Genomic DNA, 20,542 nt, shown 5'->3' on the forward strand with positions numbered 1-20,542 from the left:
CGCCACATTTTTAGGTGCTACAATATGCTCTTTAAAATTTATAGACATATCAGTACAAGTGGGACACATTCTAAGAGGGGGTTTCACAATGGCTTCTAAACATATTGAACAAGGAGTTTCCTTGATGTCAGACATGTTTAACAGGCTAGTAATGAGACAAGCAAGCTTGGAAAACACTTTATTCAATGTAACAATTTCAAAAAAACGGTACTGTGCCTTAAAGAGAAAAAAACATGTACACGTTCTGCAAAACTGCTTAAAAATGACACAAATCCTTCAAATTTTTTACAGTATATGTAGTAAGCCTTAGTAAGGTTGCACCACTAGTAAAAAATGAAATTAACCCCTTAACAACAAAACAGGATTGACAAGAATAAAAAAAAACGGAAAATACACAGTCAGCACCTTGCCACAGCTCTGCTGTGGCGCCTACCTGCCCTTAGGGGTTTAATTTGAGGGAATAAAGCTTCGTTTTGGCCCCAAAATAGAGTCCTGTGTTGCAGCTTGCTGTCCAGAATGAAAAACTGCGCATCTAAGGCGCGAAATTAGGCCCCACCCACCACTTACGCGATGTCTGTTGGGCCTTAAAATAACACCTCAAGTGTTTCAAACAGCCATGTGGGATGTAACCCTCAAAATAAGCCAAATGAACCCTCTAAATAAAGTGTCTCAAAAACGTTTTACCATACTTCTCAAAAAAACGTTTGCTCTATTATATAAGTGTCAACCAGCAAAGTAACTTAGCCTTTATGCAAGCTTGTAATACTACCATAAGTCTTTGATTACAGCTTACCCTTCCCCTCATGGGGATAATGTCAGCCCTTTTCTTGAAATATCACAGTCTTTCTAGAAAAAAATGACTGAACATACCTCAGTGCAGCATAGCCTGCAAACCGTTCCTCAACTGAAGTTTCCTGTAGTCCTCAGCATCTGTGGGAACAGCAGTGGATCTTAGTTACAAATGCTAAGATCATTATCCTCCAGGCAGAAATCTTCATCTTTTTTATGCTTGATAGTAAATAGTACACACCGGTACCATTTAAAATAAACTCTTGCTTGAAGAAAATAAAACTAATATTTTGTCACCACAATCACTTTACCCTTCCTTATTGCTTAGAGCCGGCAAAGAGAATGACTGGGGGGTGGAGTTAGGGGAGGAGCTATATAGACAGCTCTGCTGTGGGTGCTCTCTTTGCCACTTCCTGTTGGGAAGGAGAATATCCCACAAGTATTGGATGAATCCGTGGACTCGATACATCTTGCAAGAGAAAAGGAATGAAAAATTGACGCAAAACTATCACCAGGAATTGACACAATTTGCATACTAACACGCAATTTCGCGCCAAAACAACTAGCGTCAACAAAGACACCAGAAATGACAAACTTTGCACCATCAACAGCGCAACTTCGTGCCAAAAAATGTTTGCGCCGAGAATGACGCAATAAAAAACAGCATTTTGCGCCCTTGCGAGCCTAGATTTGCCAATGAAAAAATGGGTCAATTTGAAAAAGACTGAACCCCGGGTAAGAAAAAAGTTTAAATAAACTTCCCAAAAATGATTCCTATACTGAAACTGTTTAGACTGCAAAAGGGAAATACACATAGACCTGACTCATGGCAAATAAGTAAATATATTTAAAACTTTATATTAATACATAAAGCGCCAAACCATAGCTGAGAGTGTCTTAAATAATAATACGTACTTACCGAAAGACACCCATCCACATATAGCCAAACCAGTACTGAAAAAGTATCAGCAGAGGTAATGGTATATAGGAGTATATTGTCGATCTGAAAAGGGAGGTAGGAGATGAATCTCTACGACCGATAACAGAGAACCCTTGAAAAGATCTGCAGTGAGGAAAACCATAAAATCAATAGACAATACTCCCTTCACATCCCTCGAACACTGTACTCTGAGAGGAATTGGGCTTCAATATGCTGAGAAGCGCTTATCGTAGAAAAAACTTACTTCACCACCTCCATAGGGAGGCAATGTTTGTAAAACTGAATTGTGGGTGTGGTGAGGGGTGTATTTATAGGCATTTGAGGTTTGGGAAACTTTGCCCCTCCTGGTAGGATTGTATATCCCATACGTCACTAGCTCATGGACTCTTGCCAATTACATGAAAGAAATATCTTCAGAGACACAAGGAAGGCTTACGTGCACCAGGAACAGCGCCTATACTAATGATATTAGTATTGGCTACATCACCCATGTGACCTGTAACTAACATCACACCTAGAACAGGCAAAACTACACAAAATTAATAGTTTGGCCAGATTTCAAGTGGAGTAAAAGATGGTGTTATGTTTGTGGCAACTTTATGAACGGTTTTGTAATTTGAAAAGAAAAAAATATTTATTAAATATACATACCGTGTTCATCCAAAAGAAGATTTTCAGGTTTTATGTCTCTGTGCGTTATTCCAATGCTGTGCAAATATTCCTGAAAAAATAAAAGTTACAGTCAGACAGAATCATCCATTATTATCAATGAAAAGTAGGAGAAATAACACAAATAGGTGCAGAGATTACACACCAAAAGTAGAGAGGCTATACACAGCTGTAACCCTACCAGGGGATTTCTAAATGTTTCACAGAAGGAACTGCACTTGAGATACCGGAGAACTGGGACAAAGGTTTATGAGGAAGAGAAGACAATGAGTTTAGAACATACTGATGAAGAGAAAGGGGGATTTACCTAAAGCTGCATTAAGCGGCAGTATTTACATTGTTATACTCTCTCACTGTAATCTAAAACAATAATACGCTGCCTTACCACCCCAGCTATGAGCTCCTGGAAAAACTTCTGAGCATCCTTCTCAGGCATCCCAACATCTGGCTCTGTGTAAGAGAAAAATACAATCTGCAGAACAATATTTTAACTAAATTCAATGGACAATGAAAGTGGAAATGAAAGGATGTTAATCAGTTTCATTGTTGTAATAAAAAAAGCACTAAGCTGAGTCTTATACTTACACTATGTACTATTCATCTATTTAAATGGTTTTTACCTTTTATTTTCCTACATTTGTGCAGTGTCCTTTACTTCCTGTCACAGCCCTACAAGGAGGAAAGGCCTCTGCAGGAAGGTTTATCTTAGCCTGATGTCATAAAACTTCTAGGCTGGATAACAGAGTCAGACTTGCTCATACCTAGATCAGTCACAATGTAATATAAAGGACCACTAAATACAGTAAACTTGCATAATTAACAAGTGCATAATGAAAAGAAAATGCAATAATTTCAAATAAGATTTTTTTTCTCCTGAAAAATGTATTCCCCCCCCCCCCCATTTGCCTGCCCCTGTATCATTTGATGCCATCAGCCAATCACAGACTAGTATACGTATACTCTGAACTTGTGCACATGCTCAGGAGGAGCTGCAGCCTCAGAAAGTGTGCGTATAAAAAAGAAAATTTATGCTTACCTGATAAATTTATTTCTTTTTAACACGATGAGTCCACGGATCATCTTAATTACTAATGGGATATTTACCTCCTGGTCAGCAGGAGGAGGCAAATAGCACCACAGCAGATATGTTAAATAGCTCCTTACTTCTCTCCCACTCCAGTCATTCGACCGAAGTTAAGAAGAGAAAGAAAAAGCCAAGGTGCAGGTGTGTCTGAAGTTTACAATAACCCACAACCTGTCTAAAAGAACAGGGCAGGCCGTGGACTCATCGTGTCAAAAAAGAAATAAATTTAACAGGTAAGCATAGATTTTCTTTTCTTTTTTTAAGACACGATGAGTCAACGGATCATCTTAAATTACTAATGGGATTCAATACCCAAGCTAGAGTACACAGATGATACGGGAGGGACAAGACAGGAAACCTAAACGGAAGGCACCACTGCTTGAAGAACCCTTCTCCCAAAGGTGGCCTCAGCCGAGGCAAAAGTGACAAATTTGTATAAACTTTGAAAAAGAATGAAGAAAGGCCAAGTTGCAGCATTGCAAATCTGTTCCACAGAAGCTTCATTTTTGAATTCCCATGAGGAAGCAACATCCCTCATGTAATGAGCCGTAACTCTCCCGGGAGGCTGCTGCCTAGCAATCTCATATGCAAAACGTACGATACTCTTAAGTCAAAAAGAAAGAGAAGGAGCCGTAGCTTTCTGCCCCTTGCGTTTTTTTTGAGAAAAACACAAATAAGACTGACAGTCCTTAGTAGCCTGCAGGTAAAACTTTAAAGCACGGACCACGTCCAAATTGTACAGAAGTCCTTCCTTCTGAGAAGGATTAGAACACAGGAAAAGAACAACAATCTCCTGATCAGTGTTCCGAACAGAAATAACCTTAGGAAGAAATCCTAAGTTAGTACGTAAAACTACCTTATCTGAATGGAAAATAAGATAAGGAGACTCATACTGTAATGCAGAGAGCTCTGACACTCCAGTAAATGAACAGTACCCGTGGTTAGACTTGAATTCTCAACCTTCTGCTCCTCTTATTGTGTGCTAGCCACTAGGCTACGCCAGAGAGCAACAAGAAATAAAACTTTCCCAGATAACGCAATATCCAAAGAATACATAGGCTCAAAATGGAGCCCCTTGAAGAACTCTGAGAACTCAATTCAGACTCCATGTAGGAGTAACTGGTGTGAACACAGGCCTGAACCAACCAAGGCCTGACAAAAAGATTGTACAACAGAGACATCTGATAGAACTTGACGATAAACCCTTTCTCTAAACCATTTTAGAGAAAAGACAACATTCTAGGAATCCTAACTCTACTCCATGAGTAGCCCATGGATTCACACCAAAAGAAATATTCCCCCCCCCCCCCCCCCCCCGAGACAGGCTTACAAGCCTGAATCATGGTCACAATGACCGCGTCGGAAAACCCGCTTGGATAATATTACGCGTTCAATCCCCAAGCAATCAGTTTCAGAGAAACCCGAGGTGGGTGAAGGAGGGGCCCCCTAAATTAGAGGGTCCTTCCTCAACGGAAGTCTCCAAAGTGGCAGAGATGACATGTCAAATTGAGGAATTTTATAAAAGAATGAATGATAAAGTTAAAATTCACCTGAGATCAGTAAAGAAAAAAATATTTTTCTAGATTTGGAAATATATACTAATGGCAACCAACTGAACAATAGAACACATTTTAAAGAGGTTGACAGCAACAATTACATACATGCAGAAAGCTGTCACCATGCTCGATGGAAAAACGACATTCCAAAGGGGCAACTATTGAGGATAAAGAAAAATTGCTCACAAGAACAGGATTATTTGGAACAATCAGAAGTATTAAAAAAAAAAGTTTTTAGATAGGAGATATAAGAGTGAAATAATAGAGAAACAAATCGAAATAATGAAGAACCAAAATAGGAACGATATACTATATAATCCTAAAAAGAAATCCAATAATGAAAAAACCCCAAAAGGTACCATTTATAACTCAATACAATCAAGATAACAAAAAGGTAGAAAAAATAATAAAGAAACATTGGAATATACTAAAATTAGATGAGAAATTGAAAGGTGTAATAGGAGAAAATCCATAAATCATTTATAGAAGGGCCAATAATTTAAAGACCAGATTAGCTCCAACATATCTAAGAAAGAAAAAGAAGTTAGTTAAGGATCTTGAAGGAAAAGACATAAAAGGTTTTTTTCCATGTTGTGCGTGTAAATCCTGTAGACATTCAGAAAAAAGAAAGAAGTTTAAATCTAATAGTACAGGCAAAGAGTATGAAATCAAACAATTAATACTGATAGGAATATAATTTATCTCCTAGAATGTTTTTGTCTAATATGTAGGTGAATCCACTAGACCGGAGAGAGTGAGCGTGTGTGTGTGTGTGTGCGTGCGAGAGAGAGAGCGCGAGAGCGAGCTTGTGTGTGCGAGAGCGAGAGAACATACTCTCAATAGAAAACACAAAGGAAGATAGAAATAAAGATCTTCCAGTACCACAACATTTTCTGACATGCAATAACTAATTTAAAAAAGTTTAAATATACTGCAATTGATAAACTTAAAGGGACAGTCTAGTCAAAATTAAACTTTAATGATTCAGATAGGGCATTCAATTTTTTTTTTTTTTGTTTAACTGTTTTTATTGAGGTAACAACAAATTCACAAAGTAAGCAGTAGTATATGCATATAAAACAACATTTCAGAAAACAATATTGACATGGACACATATTGCTGTAGTGAGGATTAGACTCAGAAAAGCTGAGAAGGTATCAAACCTCAGATTGCAGTCCTCTGTACCTCATTTTATGTTGGTTACATATAGATTCTGTTGCGTCTTCATTGCCTTCCCGGTCCACACATGGGACCCATTTTCTAAAGTTCCGTGGAAGACACAGAAGGGTTCCTTGACATATATATTAGTTGTTATTTGAACACATAGTAATTTGATGTCAGGGCATAAGTATAAACTCAAGGCCACAGCATATACACATAACATTCATGTACAATTTCATATAACAATTATTTAGTGTCAGCACTGCAAACTGCTAATATGAAAGTAATGACACACAATGTAAATAATAAGATTGGTGAGGCCCAAAGAGCGAGCTCAAGGCTCTTTGGACTGGGCAGAGACTACCTAACTCTGCCTAAGAATTAAAACCAGTAAATCCTGGCATGGGCTATTCCAAATGGCACTCTATAGTTGTGAAGTGTTAAGGATTAGGGGCCTGCATTAGCTATGTTGCTTGGGCGAAGTCTATATAATATGTAAACCTCATGGGGGCAAGTGGGTATAACTTTCTACTTTATGTGGGAGGTAGGGAACATCTCCCACTCCTAATCAAAATAGGAACTCCTATGGCACACTACGCAAGTACCTCATCTTAGCCATGGATACTGTCTATAGAGGCATATATCCTGTCATAAGCTCTAGATTGAGGAAGAGGGAGTGTATCCAAAGATATTTTACAAGGTGCTTAAATAAGGTAATGATCCAAGGGCTCTGTAAAAAGCATACCATCACTTCAGAGCAGCTTAGTGAATAATTTCTAAAGATTTGGACTTCCTCCACTTCAAGCCCAGTGATGCCCCTGGTAAATCTAAATTAAGCTAAACGTATAGTAAATACATAATAACGCATGCAGGCATATATATTCAGTGTCAGTTTGTGTTAAACCTCCTGGAATTAATATATACTACTAGTTGTATTGTGGAACCCAAGACATGATATCAAATATGAAATACAGACAAGGAAACAAATCTAAGTAAACACTATTAACAGGTCTTTAGATTGCTTGATAGATTATAGTCTCATGGTAAAGAAAAACAGGGAGAACAAAAAAAAACCTAATTATAGCTGTGGGGAACTAGGCAGTATCATCAACGAAGCAACCAAAAAACTGGACCTGATCATAGAAATAGTCAGCAGCTCGCCTTAGGATGACACATTCATCCCACATCTATTGGGTTGAAGAGAAAAGACCAGCATTTAGACCGCCATTACAAGGCTAACCCCCCATCACAGAGTAGGACTCCAAGATGGAGGAGATGCCCCCCAGCTGACAGATGGGATCTTTCCAGAGGGGCCGAAAACCAAGTCAAGCGCGGCCAGTCACAACAGGCCAGGTGAGGGCCAGCCATCGGGCTCATAATTGATTGCGGCAGTACAACACTCTGCTTCAGGAAGCCCTCCTCTTGTGTCGCGGCTACGTTCGATCCGGTCCGCTCCGCTCCCGACTCTCTGCACCCAGCTACAGGTCTGGGCCCCTCCGGAACCCCCTCCAACCAAGGTGTTTGCTCAAGGCCCACGATAGGGGCTTCCAACGGTTGCGCTGTTGTCTCCACTGTAAGCAGCTGCGTTCGGGTGCCGGGTATTGCGGGAGCTGCCAAGTGCGCTGTTTCCTCATAGGGCTCTTCACAGGCCCCATTTTGTATGAGATTGATTAGTTTGTCCAGTCTATAGCACATCTGTTTCTCATAATTATTCAGGAGGATATACATAGCGTTACTTAGGTTCCCTCTCTCAGGAATAGCCATACTGAACTACGTTACCCCCGTTCACAGGGGGGGGGGTTCTGAAAAATGTTGTAGGCCGCACACGAGTATATATTCTGCTACCCACAGTTCAAGGAAGCCCCGATCTGCAAAGTTTTCATATACATCTGATCTGTCTATGCTTAGACATCCAAAAACATCTTCAGTAGTGTAGAATTCTGATGGGATCAACAAGTATTTAACGGGTTCTTCATATAACTGCAGGAGCTTATTAGAAAGGCAACTTCTCATGGCCGTGGTTAGACGCGCCCCCCCCCCCAGGGCATGCAATTTTAAACAACTTTCCAATTGACTTTTATCAATAAATTTGCTTTGTTCCCTTGGTGGTATTTTTGAAAAGCTAAACCTAGGTAGACTCAAACTGATTTCTAAACCGTTGAAAACCGCCTCCTAGCTCAGAGCATTTTGAAAGTTTTTCACAGTTAGACAGTACCAGTTCATGTGTATCATATAGATAACATTGTGTTCACTCCTGTGGAGTTATTTAGGAGTCTGCACTTATTGGCTAAACTGTATGTCTGTCAAAAGCACTGAGATAAGGGGGCAGTCTGCAGAGGCTTAGATACAAGCTAATCAAAGAGGTAAAACATATATTAATATAACAGTGCTGGTTATGCAAAACCGGGGGATGGGTAATAAAGGGATTATCTATCTTTTTAAACAAAAATTCTGTTGTAGACTGTCCCTTTAAGCAAAATTGGAAAGGAGGAGATGTGGAGAACGAATTATTAAAATTAGAATACAAATGGATATATGAATTAGAAACAAAAACTCCAAAAGGACTAAATATTGAATTCAGTATACCACCGTTCCTAAAATACTAATATTAATAAAATAATAACTACATTCACCAATCATTAAAAATTTAAATAAAATTTCTATACATATGTGCACATACACTGGTACTTGTAGAAGTATAATTTAGTCATGCATGTACAACTATTGACATATGGACACTACACATAGATAGATCTTTATAACATCCTACATTATATTGTAATTCTAATTTGAAACACACTACACCTTATGATCTTAGTAAACCCGTGAATTAAATGAATTTATTTAATTTGATATATCCTTATCTTCAAATATTACAGTAAGGAATCCCAGACTCCCTCCTATTACTATGTATTATCCCAATAGATCATGAAATACCTCTGAAGCCAATTGATAAATAATTTAAAAAAGGACAAGCATATTAGTTAATCTGGCATATGTAATACGAATAAATAATATCTTCTACAAAACCGAAGGGGACTTAGTAAAATAAACAATATAAATGAAGATTATGATCCCCCCCCAAAAAAACAGATATATGTTACAGGGTATTTCGATTATAGAATAACGAAAACAATCCACCTTTTATTTCAAATTTCTAAATTTTTAACTCTTAATGCTAATTTTCGATCTGTGACAATAACCATCTAATGTCGAAGTACCCAAATGTTCAACAACAATTTCCCAATACTTGTGTAAATATGTTTTATATATACAGTGGGGCAAAAAAGTATTTAGTCAGCCACCAATTGTGCAAGTTCTCCCACTTAAGAAGATGAGAGAGGCCTGTAATTTTCATCATAGGTATACCTCAACTATGAGAGACAAAATGTGGAAACAAATCCAGACAATCACATTGTCTGATTTGGAAAGAATTTATTTGTAAATTATGGTGGAAAATAAGTATTTGGTCAATATCTAAAGTTCATCTCAATACTTTGTTATATATCCTTTGTTGGCAATGACAGAGGTCAAACGTTTTCTGTAAGTCTTCACAAGGTTGTCACACATTGTTGCTGGTATGTTGGCCCATTCCTGCATGCAGATCTCCTCTAGAGCAGTGATGTTTTTGGGGCTGGCACTGGGCAACACGGACTTTCAACTCCCTCCAAAGGTTTTCTATGGGGTTGAGATCTGGAAACTGGCTAGGCCACTCCAGGACCTTGAAATGCTTCTTACGAAGCCACTCCTTCGTTGCCCGGGCGGTATGTTTGGGATCATTGTCATGCTGAAAGACCCAGCCACGTTTCATCTTCAATGCCCTTGCTGATGGAAGGAGGTTTGCACTCAAAATCTCACGATACATGGCCCCATTCATTCTTTCATGTACATGGATCAGTCGCCCTGTTCCCTTTGCAGAGAAACAGCCCCAAAGCATGATGTTGCCACCCCCATGCTTCACAGTAGGTATGGTGTTCTTTGGTTGCAACTCAGCATTCTCTCTCCTCCAAACACGACAAGTTGTTTTTCTACCAAACAGTTCTACTTTGGTTTCATCTGACCATATGACATTCTTCCAATCCGCTTCTGGATCATCCAAATGCTCTCTAGCATACTTCAGACGGGCCCGGACATGTACTGGCTTAAGCAGGGGGACACGTCTGGCACTGCAGGATCTGAGTCCCTAGCGGCGTAGTGTGTTACTGATGGTAGCCTTTGTTACGTTGGTCCCAGCTCACTGCAGGTCATTCACTAGGTCCCCCCATGTGGTTCTGGGATGTTTGCTCACCGTTCTTGTGATCATTTTGACCCCACGGGGTGAGATCTTGCGTGGAGCCCCAGCTAGAGGGAGATTATCAGTGGTCTTGTATGTCTTCCATTTTCTAATTATTGCTCCCACAGTTGATTTCTTCACACCAAGCTGCTTACCTATTGCAGATTCAGTCTTCCCAGCCTGGTGCAGGTCTACAATTTTGTTTCTGGTGTCCTTCGACAGCTCTTTGGTCTTCACCATAATGGAGTTTGGAGTGTGACTGTTTGAGGTTGTGGACAGGTGTCTTTTATACTGATAACAAGTTCAAACAGGTGCCATTAATACAGGTAATGAGTGGAGGACAGAGGAGCCTCTTAAAGAAGAAGATACAGGTCTGTGAGAGCCAGAAATCTTGCTTGTTTGTAGGTGACCAAATACTTATTTTACACCATAATATGCAAATAAATTCTTTCCAAATCAGACAATGTGATTGTCTGGATTTGTTTCCACATTTTGTCTCTCATAGTTGAGGTATACCTATGATGAAAATTACAGGCCTCATCTTCTTAAGTGGGAGAACTTGCACAATTGGTGGCTGACTAAATACTTTTTTGCCCCACTGTATATATAGAAAATACCTAATTATGGGTTTTTATTCTCAAGATATAAATAACACAATCTTTCACATGGGATATATTCCATCTTTTCTCCTTCATCTTAATGACAACAATAAATGAACGAAAGTATCTAGCAAAGGGATATTATACCACTCTAAATGGATTGAAATTTGAATTTTAAACAAATGAGACATTGTTCCACATCAACCAATGTAATATGATCTAACAGTTTAAATAAGACCGCCAAAATAGAGAAAAGCAGTATGTTTGAAAAAGGCTGCAGGTGACAGCCGAAACGCATTCATATTGCTATTGTGGACATATATTACTGTGTCCTAATTACAAAGCTTGTACAACACTGCAGGAACCGAAAAGGGAAAGTAGTCCACTGTTAGCCAAAAGGAAAAAAGTAAAAGGAGAATATTTGTTTGGCCCTAGGACGTACCCTGGTCTGCATATCCCATTATCCGAGGAGCTGCTAGGAAAAACACCAAAAAACACCAGGATTACATCCAGAGCACTGCAGGAACCAAAAAGGAAACGAAGCCTATTGTGAGCCAAAGAAAAATACAAGGAGAATATCAGTTTGGCCCCTAGGACGTACCCTGGTCTGCATATTTCTACACCAAGGTTTCCTTTCTCCCACTTGAAAAATTATAAAGAAAATACGAGGATCATAGCCAGAGGTAAAACACATGAAAAATACCTCTGGTTCCTAAGGAATGCAATACCCAATTTCACTAACAACAAAGAAGAGATCTATACCGGTATAGAGGGAAGGATTCTCCTGCCTATATCATTCTGCGTTAACTTGAGGTAACATTAAGTGTCCATAAGCCCCAGGCAAAATAACTTTATATATATATATTTTTTGGAAAATATCGTTATTCAGATAAGCCTGAAATATAGAGCGCTCTATATATAATCAGTGTTTAATCCCTCGCATATGCTCTAGTCTAGAGACAAAACCCTCATTTCCCTTTGTTTTCTAACTACTGTTGATAAAGCATTTAAAATACATTGTCTCTATTTGTAAGAGATACATCTATTTGTTTATGTATTTAGGTTTACCTGTTCTTTTATTTTGCAACAGTAACTACAACTAAGACACACAGATTTATATCACAAAAATACATGTCAATTTAGAAAGGTTCATCTGTTGTGTATATGAAATTGTTTAAGAGGGTTTTTTATACAGCTATAAAGGTTAATTTATGCGATTCATATTAAATTGTTTTAGCATCAGATCCATTTTTACCATAATTTACCGTATTTTGGTTTTAAACATTCAAATTGCATCAAGGATATAGCGCAACAATCATTTCCTTAAGAATAATGAATAACCCATTTTTATTTATATTTTTATGTATGATGTTTTAATTATTGTCTTTTTAAATCAATTAGTAAAATTATTTTTTCATATTATTTCTAGTGTTTGTTCCATCAATTTTATCATATACTTAATACATATAATCACACAATACATTCTATAATTTATAAATATATGTAAATTTATAAACTTCATATACAAGCTATGCAAATTTATACTGAGTAATTTCTATTTTAGAAATATCTCAGGCGCACTCAAAAAACCTTATTTGCAAAAGAGATGACATGTCCACCAGGTCTGCATACCAAATCCTGCGAGGTGAAGCTGGTGCTATAAGGATCACCAATGCCCTCTCCTACTTGATTCGAGCAATGACCGGGAAAGAAAAACTGGAGAACACTTCCGGGTGGAGTTCCCACTCCCCCGGATGAAAAGACTCCCTGCTTCAGGAAATCCACCTCCCAGTTGACCCCCCCTGGGATGTGGATTGTCGACAGGCCGCAAGAATGAGCCTCCGCCCACTGAATTATTTTGGATACCTCTGTCATCGCTAAGGAACTCCTCGTTCCTCCCTGATGATTGACGTAAGCCACTGACGTTATATTGTTCGACTGCAACCTGATAAACTGGACCGAGGCTAACTGAGGCCTAGGACAGAAGAACCCTGTAGACCGCTCTCAGCTCCAGAATGTTTATAGGAAAAACAGACCGAGTCCAAACCCCCTGAGCCCTTAGGGAGCCCCAGATTGCTCCCCACCCTAAAAGGTTGGCGGCTGTTGTCACAAACACCCAAGATGCGAAAGCAGGTTCACTGGGAGAGATGATCCAGAGATAACTACCATTGAAGAGAATCCCTTGTCTCCAGCTCCAGCAGTATTTGAGGAGACAAATCTGTAGGATCTCCGATCCATTGCCAGAGCATGCTTAACTGCAGAGGTCTGAGATGGAACCGAGTAAACGGGAAGATGTCCATTGCCGCCATTATCAACCCGATTACCTCCATGTACTGAACCACTGAAGGCCGAGGAGTGGACTGAATGATTAGACAAGTATCGATGATCTCTGATGTCCTGACATTCTATCAGAAAAATCTTCATAGACATGGAATAAATTATGGTACCAAAGAAAGTTACCCTTGTGCTTGGTACTAAGGAACTTCATCCAAATTAACCTGCCACCCGTGAGATTGCGGAAAGGATAACACCATGTCTGTGTGAAATCTTGTGAAAACTCAGAGCTGTGGCAAGACCAAAAGGAAGAGCCACGAACTGGAAGCGTTTGTCCAAAAAGGCAAACCTTAGAACTTGAGACGATTCTTGAGAATGGCACATGAAGGTACATGTCCTTTAAACCCACTGTTGTCATAAATTGACCCTCTTGGATCAAGGGAAGAATGGAACGAATAGTTTCCATCAAGAAGAATGGTACACTAAGAACTTTGTTTAGACTCGTGAGATCTAAAAAGTGGTCTGAAAACTCCCTCTTTTTTGGAAATTAGAAACCGATTGGGATAAAAAAAAAACCTGTACCTGTATTGGAACTGGAACAATCACTCCCAGGTCTGAGAGGTCTCCTACGTAGTGTAAGGACGCCTCTCCTCTTGTCTGATCTGCAGAAATTCCTGAAAGCAGAAACCTGCCTCTGGGAGGAAACTTTTGAACTCTAATTTGTATCCCTGGGGCACTATTTTCTATTGCCCAGGGAGCCTGAACATCTCGAATCCAAGCCAGAGCAAAGACAGAAAGTCTGCCCCCTACAAGATCCGATCTCGGATCGGGGGCATATCCTTCATGCTGTCTCTGTCCTTTCCTTGTAAGGAATCGCTAAAAGCTTAGACTTAGAGCATACATCCGAAGAGCAAGGCTCTAACTATAAATCTCTGTGAGCTGGAACAGAGAAACCTAAAACCTATGCTCCCAGTTTGAAAACTTGAAGGGAAGAAATTTAAATAAAGGAATTAGCCAATCTGAAAGCTTTTATCCTATCCTGGATTATATCCAGGGGAGATTCTGACTTAGTATCAGACCACGCATCAAATCAATATGTCATCGCACTAGAGACGGTAGCAAAGTACACGCTGGTTGTCATTGTAAGCCCTGGTGTACATCCATTTCTGATTTTTTTTGTCCATAGGACCTTAGAAAAACCAACTATCCTCTAAGGGCATAGTAGGTCTCTTAGCTAAGCTGGAAACTACTCCTTCTACCCTAGGGAATGTTTGCCCAGCCTCCTTAACTGAGTCGGCTATGGGAAACATATATTGAAATATAGGGAATGCGAATGAAGGTGTTCAAGCTGAAAAACTGAAATAAAAAACAACCTCAGGATCAAATAAAGATACTATTTTTCTGAGACTGAGAATTCTCTCATATATAACCCCGAAGTATCTTCCTCTGTCAGGCACAGGGAATACCCAATCGGAAAAGCAACAACTGAAGCAATCGCACTAAACGATTGAAAATGATTCCTCTAGAAATGTTTTCTTCCACTTGGGAAAAACAAATAATGCATGAAATGCAGTGCAACTCCGGATGGAGTGTGAGAGGAAACGCAGGGCACTGCATGTGAGCCATAACATTTTGTGGACCCTATAGGAAAAATTTGTGGCATAAAGTGACCATTGTCAGACTCCTAAACAGCAAACGCTGTAAAAGGATAAGGTTCAGAAAAAGAGTGCAATCTTTTAAGAAAAAATTTGACACCTTAAAAAAACGTTACTTTCACTTTAAATCTTAAAAAGGTAACTTTATTTTATGTGTGCTCTTGTTCCATCCTAAGACACAAGGATGAAATAAGCATTAAACAGCTGAAATTCCTACTTTTTATTTGTGTGCAGAAACGGGTTAGATATTCCTGACTAAGCCTCTTTTGAAAACACTGTCCGGTGCAATACCTTCACCCTAAGAGAGAACCATTCTCTACTAAATCTTCTGGTACCAGGAAGAACAAACACAGATGTGCGCAACTAAAATGGCGCCAAACATAACTCCACCCATCGTGGGTGTTATGATAATCCTCTCCCGGTTTCCATTAGCGCAAAAAAAAAAAAAAAAAAAAGGCCTTCGGGGGTATAGCAACGGACTGATAAACCAATGTGGAATCACCCATACTGAGCTCGCTCAAGCATAGCTCCTCAACTGTGGCCACAAGAGATCTCCCGGTCGGCTGCTATTAAACCGCCGGGAGATAAGAACATAAATCCTGTACATTGCCTCACACTGAGCTTCTGATATCTAGCTAAACGGAAATGCCAATTTAACAATTTTGTCAAAATGAGATCTCCCGGTCGGCAATAATCAAACCGCCGGGAGATAAGAATGCGAGTACCATGCGCTCTATATCTGATGCATAGCGCAATGGAACGTCAAAACATCAACCATGGCAATATAAGATCTCCCGGTTGGCTATTAATAAACCGCCGGGAGATATAACACCAGTCACATGCCACTGAGCCCATCTGATGTATAGCTCTTTCTATGTATGGCTCTGTAGTTATGAAATGAGAGCCTATGTGCCAAACAGGCCGAGAGCCTGCGTCTAACTGTCCCAAAGTGTCCTCTGAAACTCTAAGGGAATCTAAAAAGGAAATTACATCTGATGAGGAATAAAATGAAGTGCCCAACTTTCTTCTGAGTCTCCTTCTGCAACCCCCAGAATAAAGTTAGCACTTACCTCATTATCTTCTGCCGGACAGTAAGGCAGTTCCCAGGTTTGTGAGGTCCTCTCCCTCACATGGGCCTGTAATGGAAAACAAAAGTCCTGAGTAATTATCCCTCAGATTTTCTTGGTAAGGGCAGCATTAGTATGGGAGGCACAGCGAGAATTATGTCCCACAAGTTCCCATTGCTCTAAAGCCACCAAAGCTCTCCTGTAGAGACTGATCTGGACTACGGCTACACCCTAGGACAAAGCAGCACACTCTGGCACTACTTTTAAAATAATATAAACTCTTGATTGAAGAATCTAAAACTAACACCTCACTTTACCTCTTCCTATCACTAATGTAGGCAAAGAGAATGACTGGGGTGGGAGGGAAGAGAGAAGCTATTTAACAGCTCTGATGTGGTGCTCTTTGCCTCCTCCTGCTGACCAGGAGGTGAATATCCCATTAGTAATTAAGATGATCCGTGGACTCATCGTGTCTTAAAAAAAGAAAAGTGCACAATTTGATAATAGAAGTAAATTGTAAAGTCTATTAAAAAAACTGTATGCTCTATCAGAATCATGAAAGTATCGTTTTGACTTTAGTGTCTCTAAGTTTCAAAGATGTCAGCTCCCATAGCACAATGAGAGCGGCGGCTTCACTGAGAATTATGCAATAAAACCAGTAAGTTAGTTGTTATTTTACACAATCTCTTTAGGTTTACTTTGATTTAACTGAAGGAGCACTGTTTAATATCCCTTTCAAACTGAATCACACAAGATGTGAGGTTGCATCTCCGTCATGCTCTCACAAGAAACTACAGTAATCACAATCTTGCATAAGATTAACATACAAGGCGAGTGTGAAAACATTTTGAATTAAATTGTTTGATGCAATTGTTTTATAACAGTCAAACTGACCGCGCTACTAGACTTAGAACCTGTTACTAGAGCAGATACAGCTGGAACTCATTTTGCTAGTATCTTATTACCTCTGCTGAAGTCACTTGGGGACAGATATGTAGCAGAGTTACATAGAGTGAAATTACAGGAAAAGGAGCACAATAAGGGCTGAGTGGTGTGTGTTATGTTTAGGGCGTACACAGGGGCTCCCCGCACTGTCACGCCACACAACCCCCCTCCCCGCACTGTCACGCCCCACAACCCCCCTCCCCGCACTGTCACGCCCCACAACCCCCCTCCCCGCACTGTCACGCTACACAACCCCCCCCCCGCACTGTCACGCTACACAACCCCCCCCCCCGCACTGTCACGCTAAACAAACCACACACCCCCGCCACACTGTCACATCCAGATTTTCAGCTCCCATAGCACAATGAGGGTGGCGGCTTCACTGAGAGAGCACTGTTTAATATCCCTTTCAAACTGAATCACACAAGATGTGAGGTTGCATCTCCGTCATGCTCTCACAAGAAACTACAGTAATCACAATCTTGCAAAAGATTAACAAACTAGGCGAGTGTGAAAACATTTTGAATTAAATAAATTGTTTGATACAATTGTTTTATAACTGTCAAACTGACCCCACTACTAGACTTATCTGCAGAAACAAATCTGAACTTGTTACTAGAGCAGACACAGCTGGAACTCATTTTGCTAGTATCTTATTACCTCTGCTGAAGTCACTTGGGGACAGATATGTAGCAGAGTTACACAGAGTGAAATCACAGGAAAAGGAGCCCAATAAGGGCTGAGTGGTGTGTGTTATGTTTAGGGCGTACACAGGGGCTCCGTGCACTGTCACGCTAAACACCCGCCCATTCCGTGCACTGTCACGCTAAACACCCCCCCCAGCATTGTCAGAATTTCTGAACTTCTCATACAGATTTATAAAACCTAAATAAAAGGTGTGAGATTCTTACCAATTCGATCGAATAGCTCACCCCCTCGACAATACTCTAGAAACAGGTACTGAATGTTGCCTTCCTTGCGATGTCCGTAAAACTTCACCACGTTTGCATGATTCAACATTTTATTGATGCAAATTTCTTTCCTAATATTTTCCGGACAATCAACTGCTCGGGTCATATCAACAATCTTCACTGCAACAGCTTCCTCTGTGATCCGGTTTACTGCCAGCTGGACCCTAACCGAAAGCAGCGAGAATAAGTAACGCACTCACCGCAAGGAAACGTATAAGGGATGATTTATTAAATACTCACTCTCCATAAGCCCCTTCTCCCAACGTCTGCACCAAATCCCAGTCCTCCACAAAGGGAATCGCCATAGTGCTGCACACAAAATATAACATGGTGTAAATCAAAATGCATGATGGGATACACAACACAAAAGGGCAACTGGAAATCTTCATTAGACTCACTCCAGTAACATGTACCAAACCTCATTCCAGCTTCTCAAGTTCCTATGTTATCCTATACAATTGATTCACTAAAGTTCCTCCGACCTCACCAGTTCCTATGTTATCCTATACAATTGATTCACTAAAGCTCCTCCGACCTCACCAGTCCCTATGTTATCCTATACAGTTGATTCACTAAAGCTCCTCCGACCTCACAAGTCCCTATGTTATCCTTTGTAGCTGATTCTCTAAAGCTCCTCCAGTCTCCCCAGTCCCTATGTTATCCTATGTAGCTGATTCACTAAAGCTCCTCCGGCCTCTCCAGCTACATAGGATAACATAGGGACTGGAGAGGCCGGAGGAGCTTTAGTGAATCAGTTGCATAGGATAACATAGGGACTGGAGAGACTGATAAAGCTGGAGAGGCCGGAGGAGCTTTAGTGAATCAGCTACATAGGATAACATAAGGATTGATTTACTAAAGCTCCTCCAGCCCCTATGTTATCCTATATAGCGGATTCACTAAAGCTCCTCCAGTCTCACCAGTCCCTATGTTATCCTATATAGCTGATTCACTAAAGCTCCTCCAACCTCTCCAGCTCTATCAGCCTCTCCAGTCCCTATGTTATCCTATGCAGCTGATTCACAAAAGCTCCTCCGGCCTCACCAGTCCCTATGTTATCCTATGCAGCTGATTCACTAAAGCTCCTCCAGGCTCTCCAGTCCCTATGTTATCCTATGCAGCTGATTCACTAAAGCTCCTCCAGGCTCTCCAGTCCCTATTTTATCCTATGCAGCTGATTCACTAAAGCTCCTCCAGGCTCTCCAGTCCCTATGTTATCCTATGTAGTTGATTCACTAAAGCTCCTCCAGCCTCACCAGTCCCTATGTTATCTTATGTAGCTGATTCACTAAAGCTTATCCAGACTCTCCAGTCCTTATGTTATCCAATGTAGCTGATTCACTAAAGCTCCTCCAGCCCCTATGTTATCCTATATAGCTGATTCACTAAAGCTCCTCCAGGCTCTCCAGTCCCTATGTTATCCTATACAGCTGATTCACTAAAGCTCCTCCGGCCTCTCCAGTCCTTATGTTATCCAATGTAGCTGATTCACTAAAGCTCCTCCAGCCCCTATGTTATCCTATATAGCTGATTCACTAAAGCTCCTCCAGTCTCACCAGTCCCTATGTTATCCTATATAGCTGATTCACTAAAGCTCCTCCAGTCTCACCAGTCCCTATGTTATCCTATATAGCTGATTCACTAAAGCTCCTCCAGTCTCACCAGCCCCTATGTTATCCTATATAGCTGATTCACTAAAGCTCCTCCAGTCTCACCAGTCCCTATGTTATCCTATATAGCTGATTCACTAAAGCTCCTCCAGTCTCACCAGTCCCTATGTTATCCTATGTAGCTGATTCACTAAAGCTCCTCCAGGCTCTCCAGTCCCTATGTTATCCTATGTAGATGATTCACTAAAGCTTATCCAGACTCTCCAGTCCTTATGTTATCCAGTGTAGCTGATTCACTAAAGCTCCTCTGGCCTCACTAGTCCCTATGTTATCCTATGCATACAACAGACGTGGTGTACAAAGGTCTGTCAAGGGCCACTCACTACATAACAATAAAATTACATTACCGCACAAGCTCCTCCTGTCACACGCTCTGCACTACGGATAATCTCTACCGCTCATACACAACCGGTAAAAGCGGCCTGGCGCGCGCACGGGACTTACAGCATAAGGTAACGCGCTGCTCGTGCAGTCACAGTTCAGTACCCGCGCTCAGGCAAATCCAAACATGCCGCCTACCCAAATGCGTCATCACGCTCGAACGTAATGACGACAGCACGTACCTCTATAGACAGGGAGGGAAAGAGCTTCATGTGATATCTGGTACTGCCCCCTAGTGTTAATATCTGGTACTGACCCCTAGCGGTGATAACCGGTACTGACACCAGCTGCTTGAGAAATTGTATTATGATGTGTGTGTGATACATGTGTGATTGTGTGATACATATGTGTTATACGTGTGTGTGATACATGGGTAAAATACGTGTGACATACATGCATATTATATGTGTGATACATGTGTAATGTGTGTGATACGTGAAAAATGTGTGTGATACATGTGTAATACGTGTGTGATACTGTGCAATATGTGTGTGATATATGTGTAATA

The 20,542-nt window shown here is 40.5% G+C and overlaps 1 protein-coding gene across 2 annotated transcripts in view; it reads right to left on the minus strand.

Moving 5' to 3' along the window:
- Positions 1 to 20,182, minus strand: part of CHEK1 (checkpoint kinase 1) — a 39,159-nt gene extending 18,977 nt beyond the window's left edge. The window contains exons 1-5 of one of the 2 annotated variants that reach the window (XM_053691407.1): positions 20,098 to 20,182; positions 18,224 to 18,292; positions 17,924 to 18,147; positions 2,784 to 2,848; positions 2,381 to 2,450 (exon numbers count right to left, since the gene is read on the minus strand). In XM_053691407.1, the coding sequence (XP_053547382.1) occupies positions 2,381 to 2,450; positions 2,784 to 2,848; positions 17,924 to 18,147; positions 18,224 to 18,292; positions 20,098 to 20,102 (433 nt within the window). In that variant the 5' untranslated portion in view covers positions 20,103 to 20,182. Of the gene's footprint in view, positions 1 to 2,380; positions 2,451 to 2,783; positions 2,849 to 17,923; positions 18,148 to 18,223; positions 18,293 to 20,000 lie in introns of both variants that reach the window. The other variant, XM_053691408.1, reaches the window with a different exon arrangement.
- Positions 20,183 to 20,542: the final 360 nt, after the last annotated feature.

This window comes from Bombina bombina, chromosome 8 (assembly GCF_027579735.1).
Source record: "Bombina bombina isolate aBomBom1 chromosome 8, aBomBom1.pri, whole genome shotgun sequence".
In the NCBI taxonomy this organism is placed as follows: domain Eukaryota; kingdom Metazoa; phylum Chordata; class Amphibia; order Anura; family Bombinatoridae; genus Bombina; species Bombina bombina.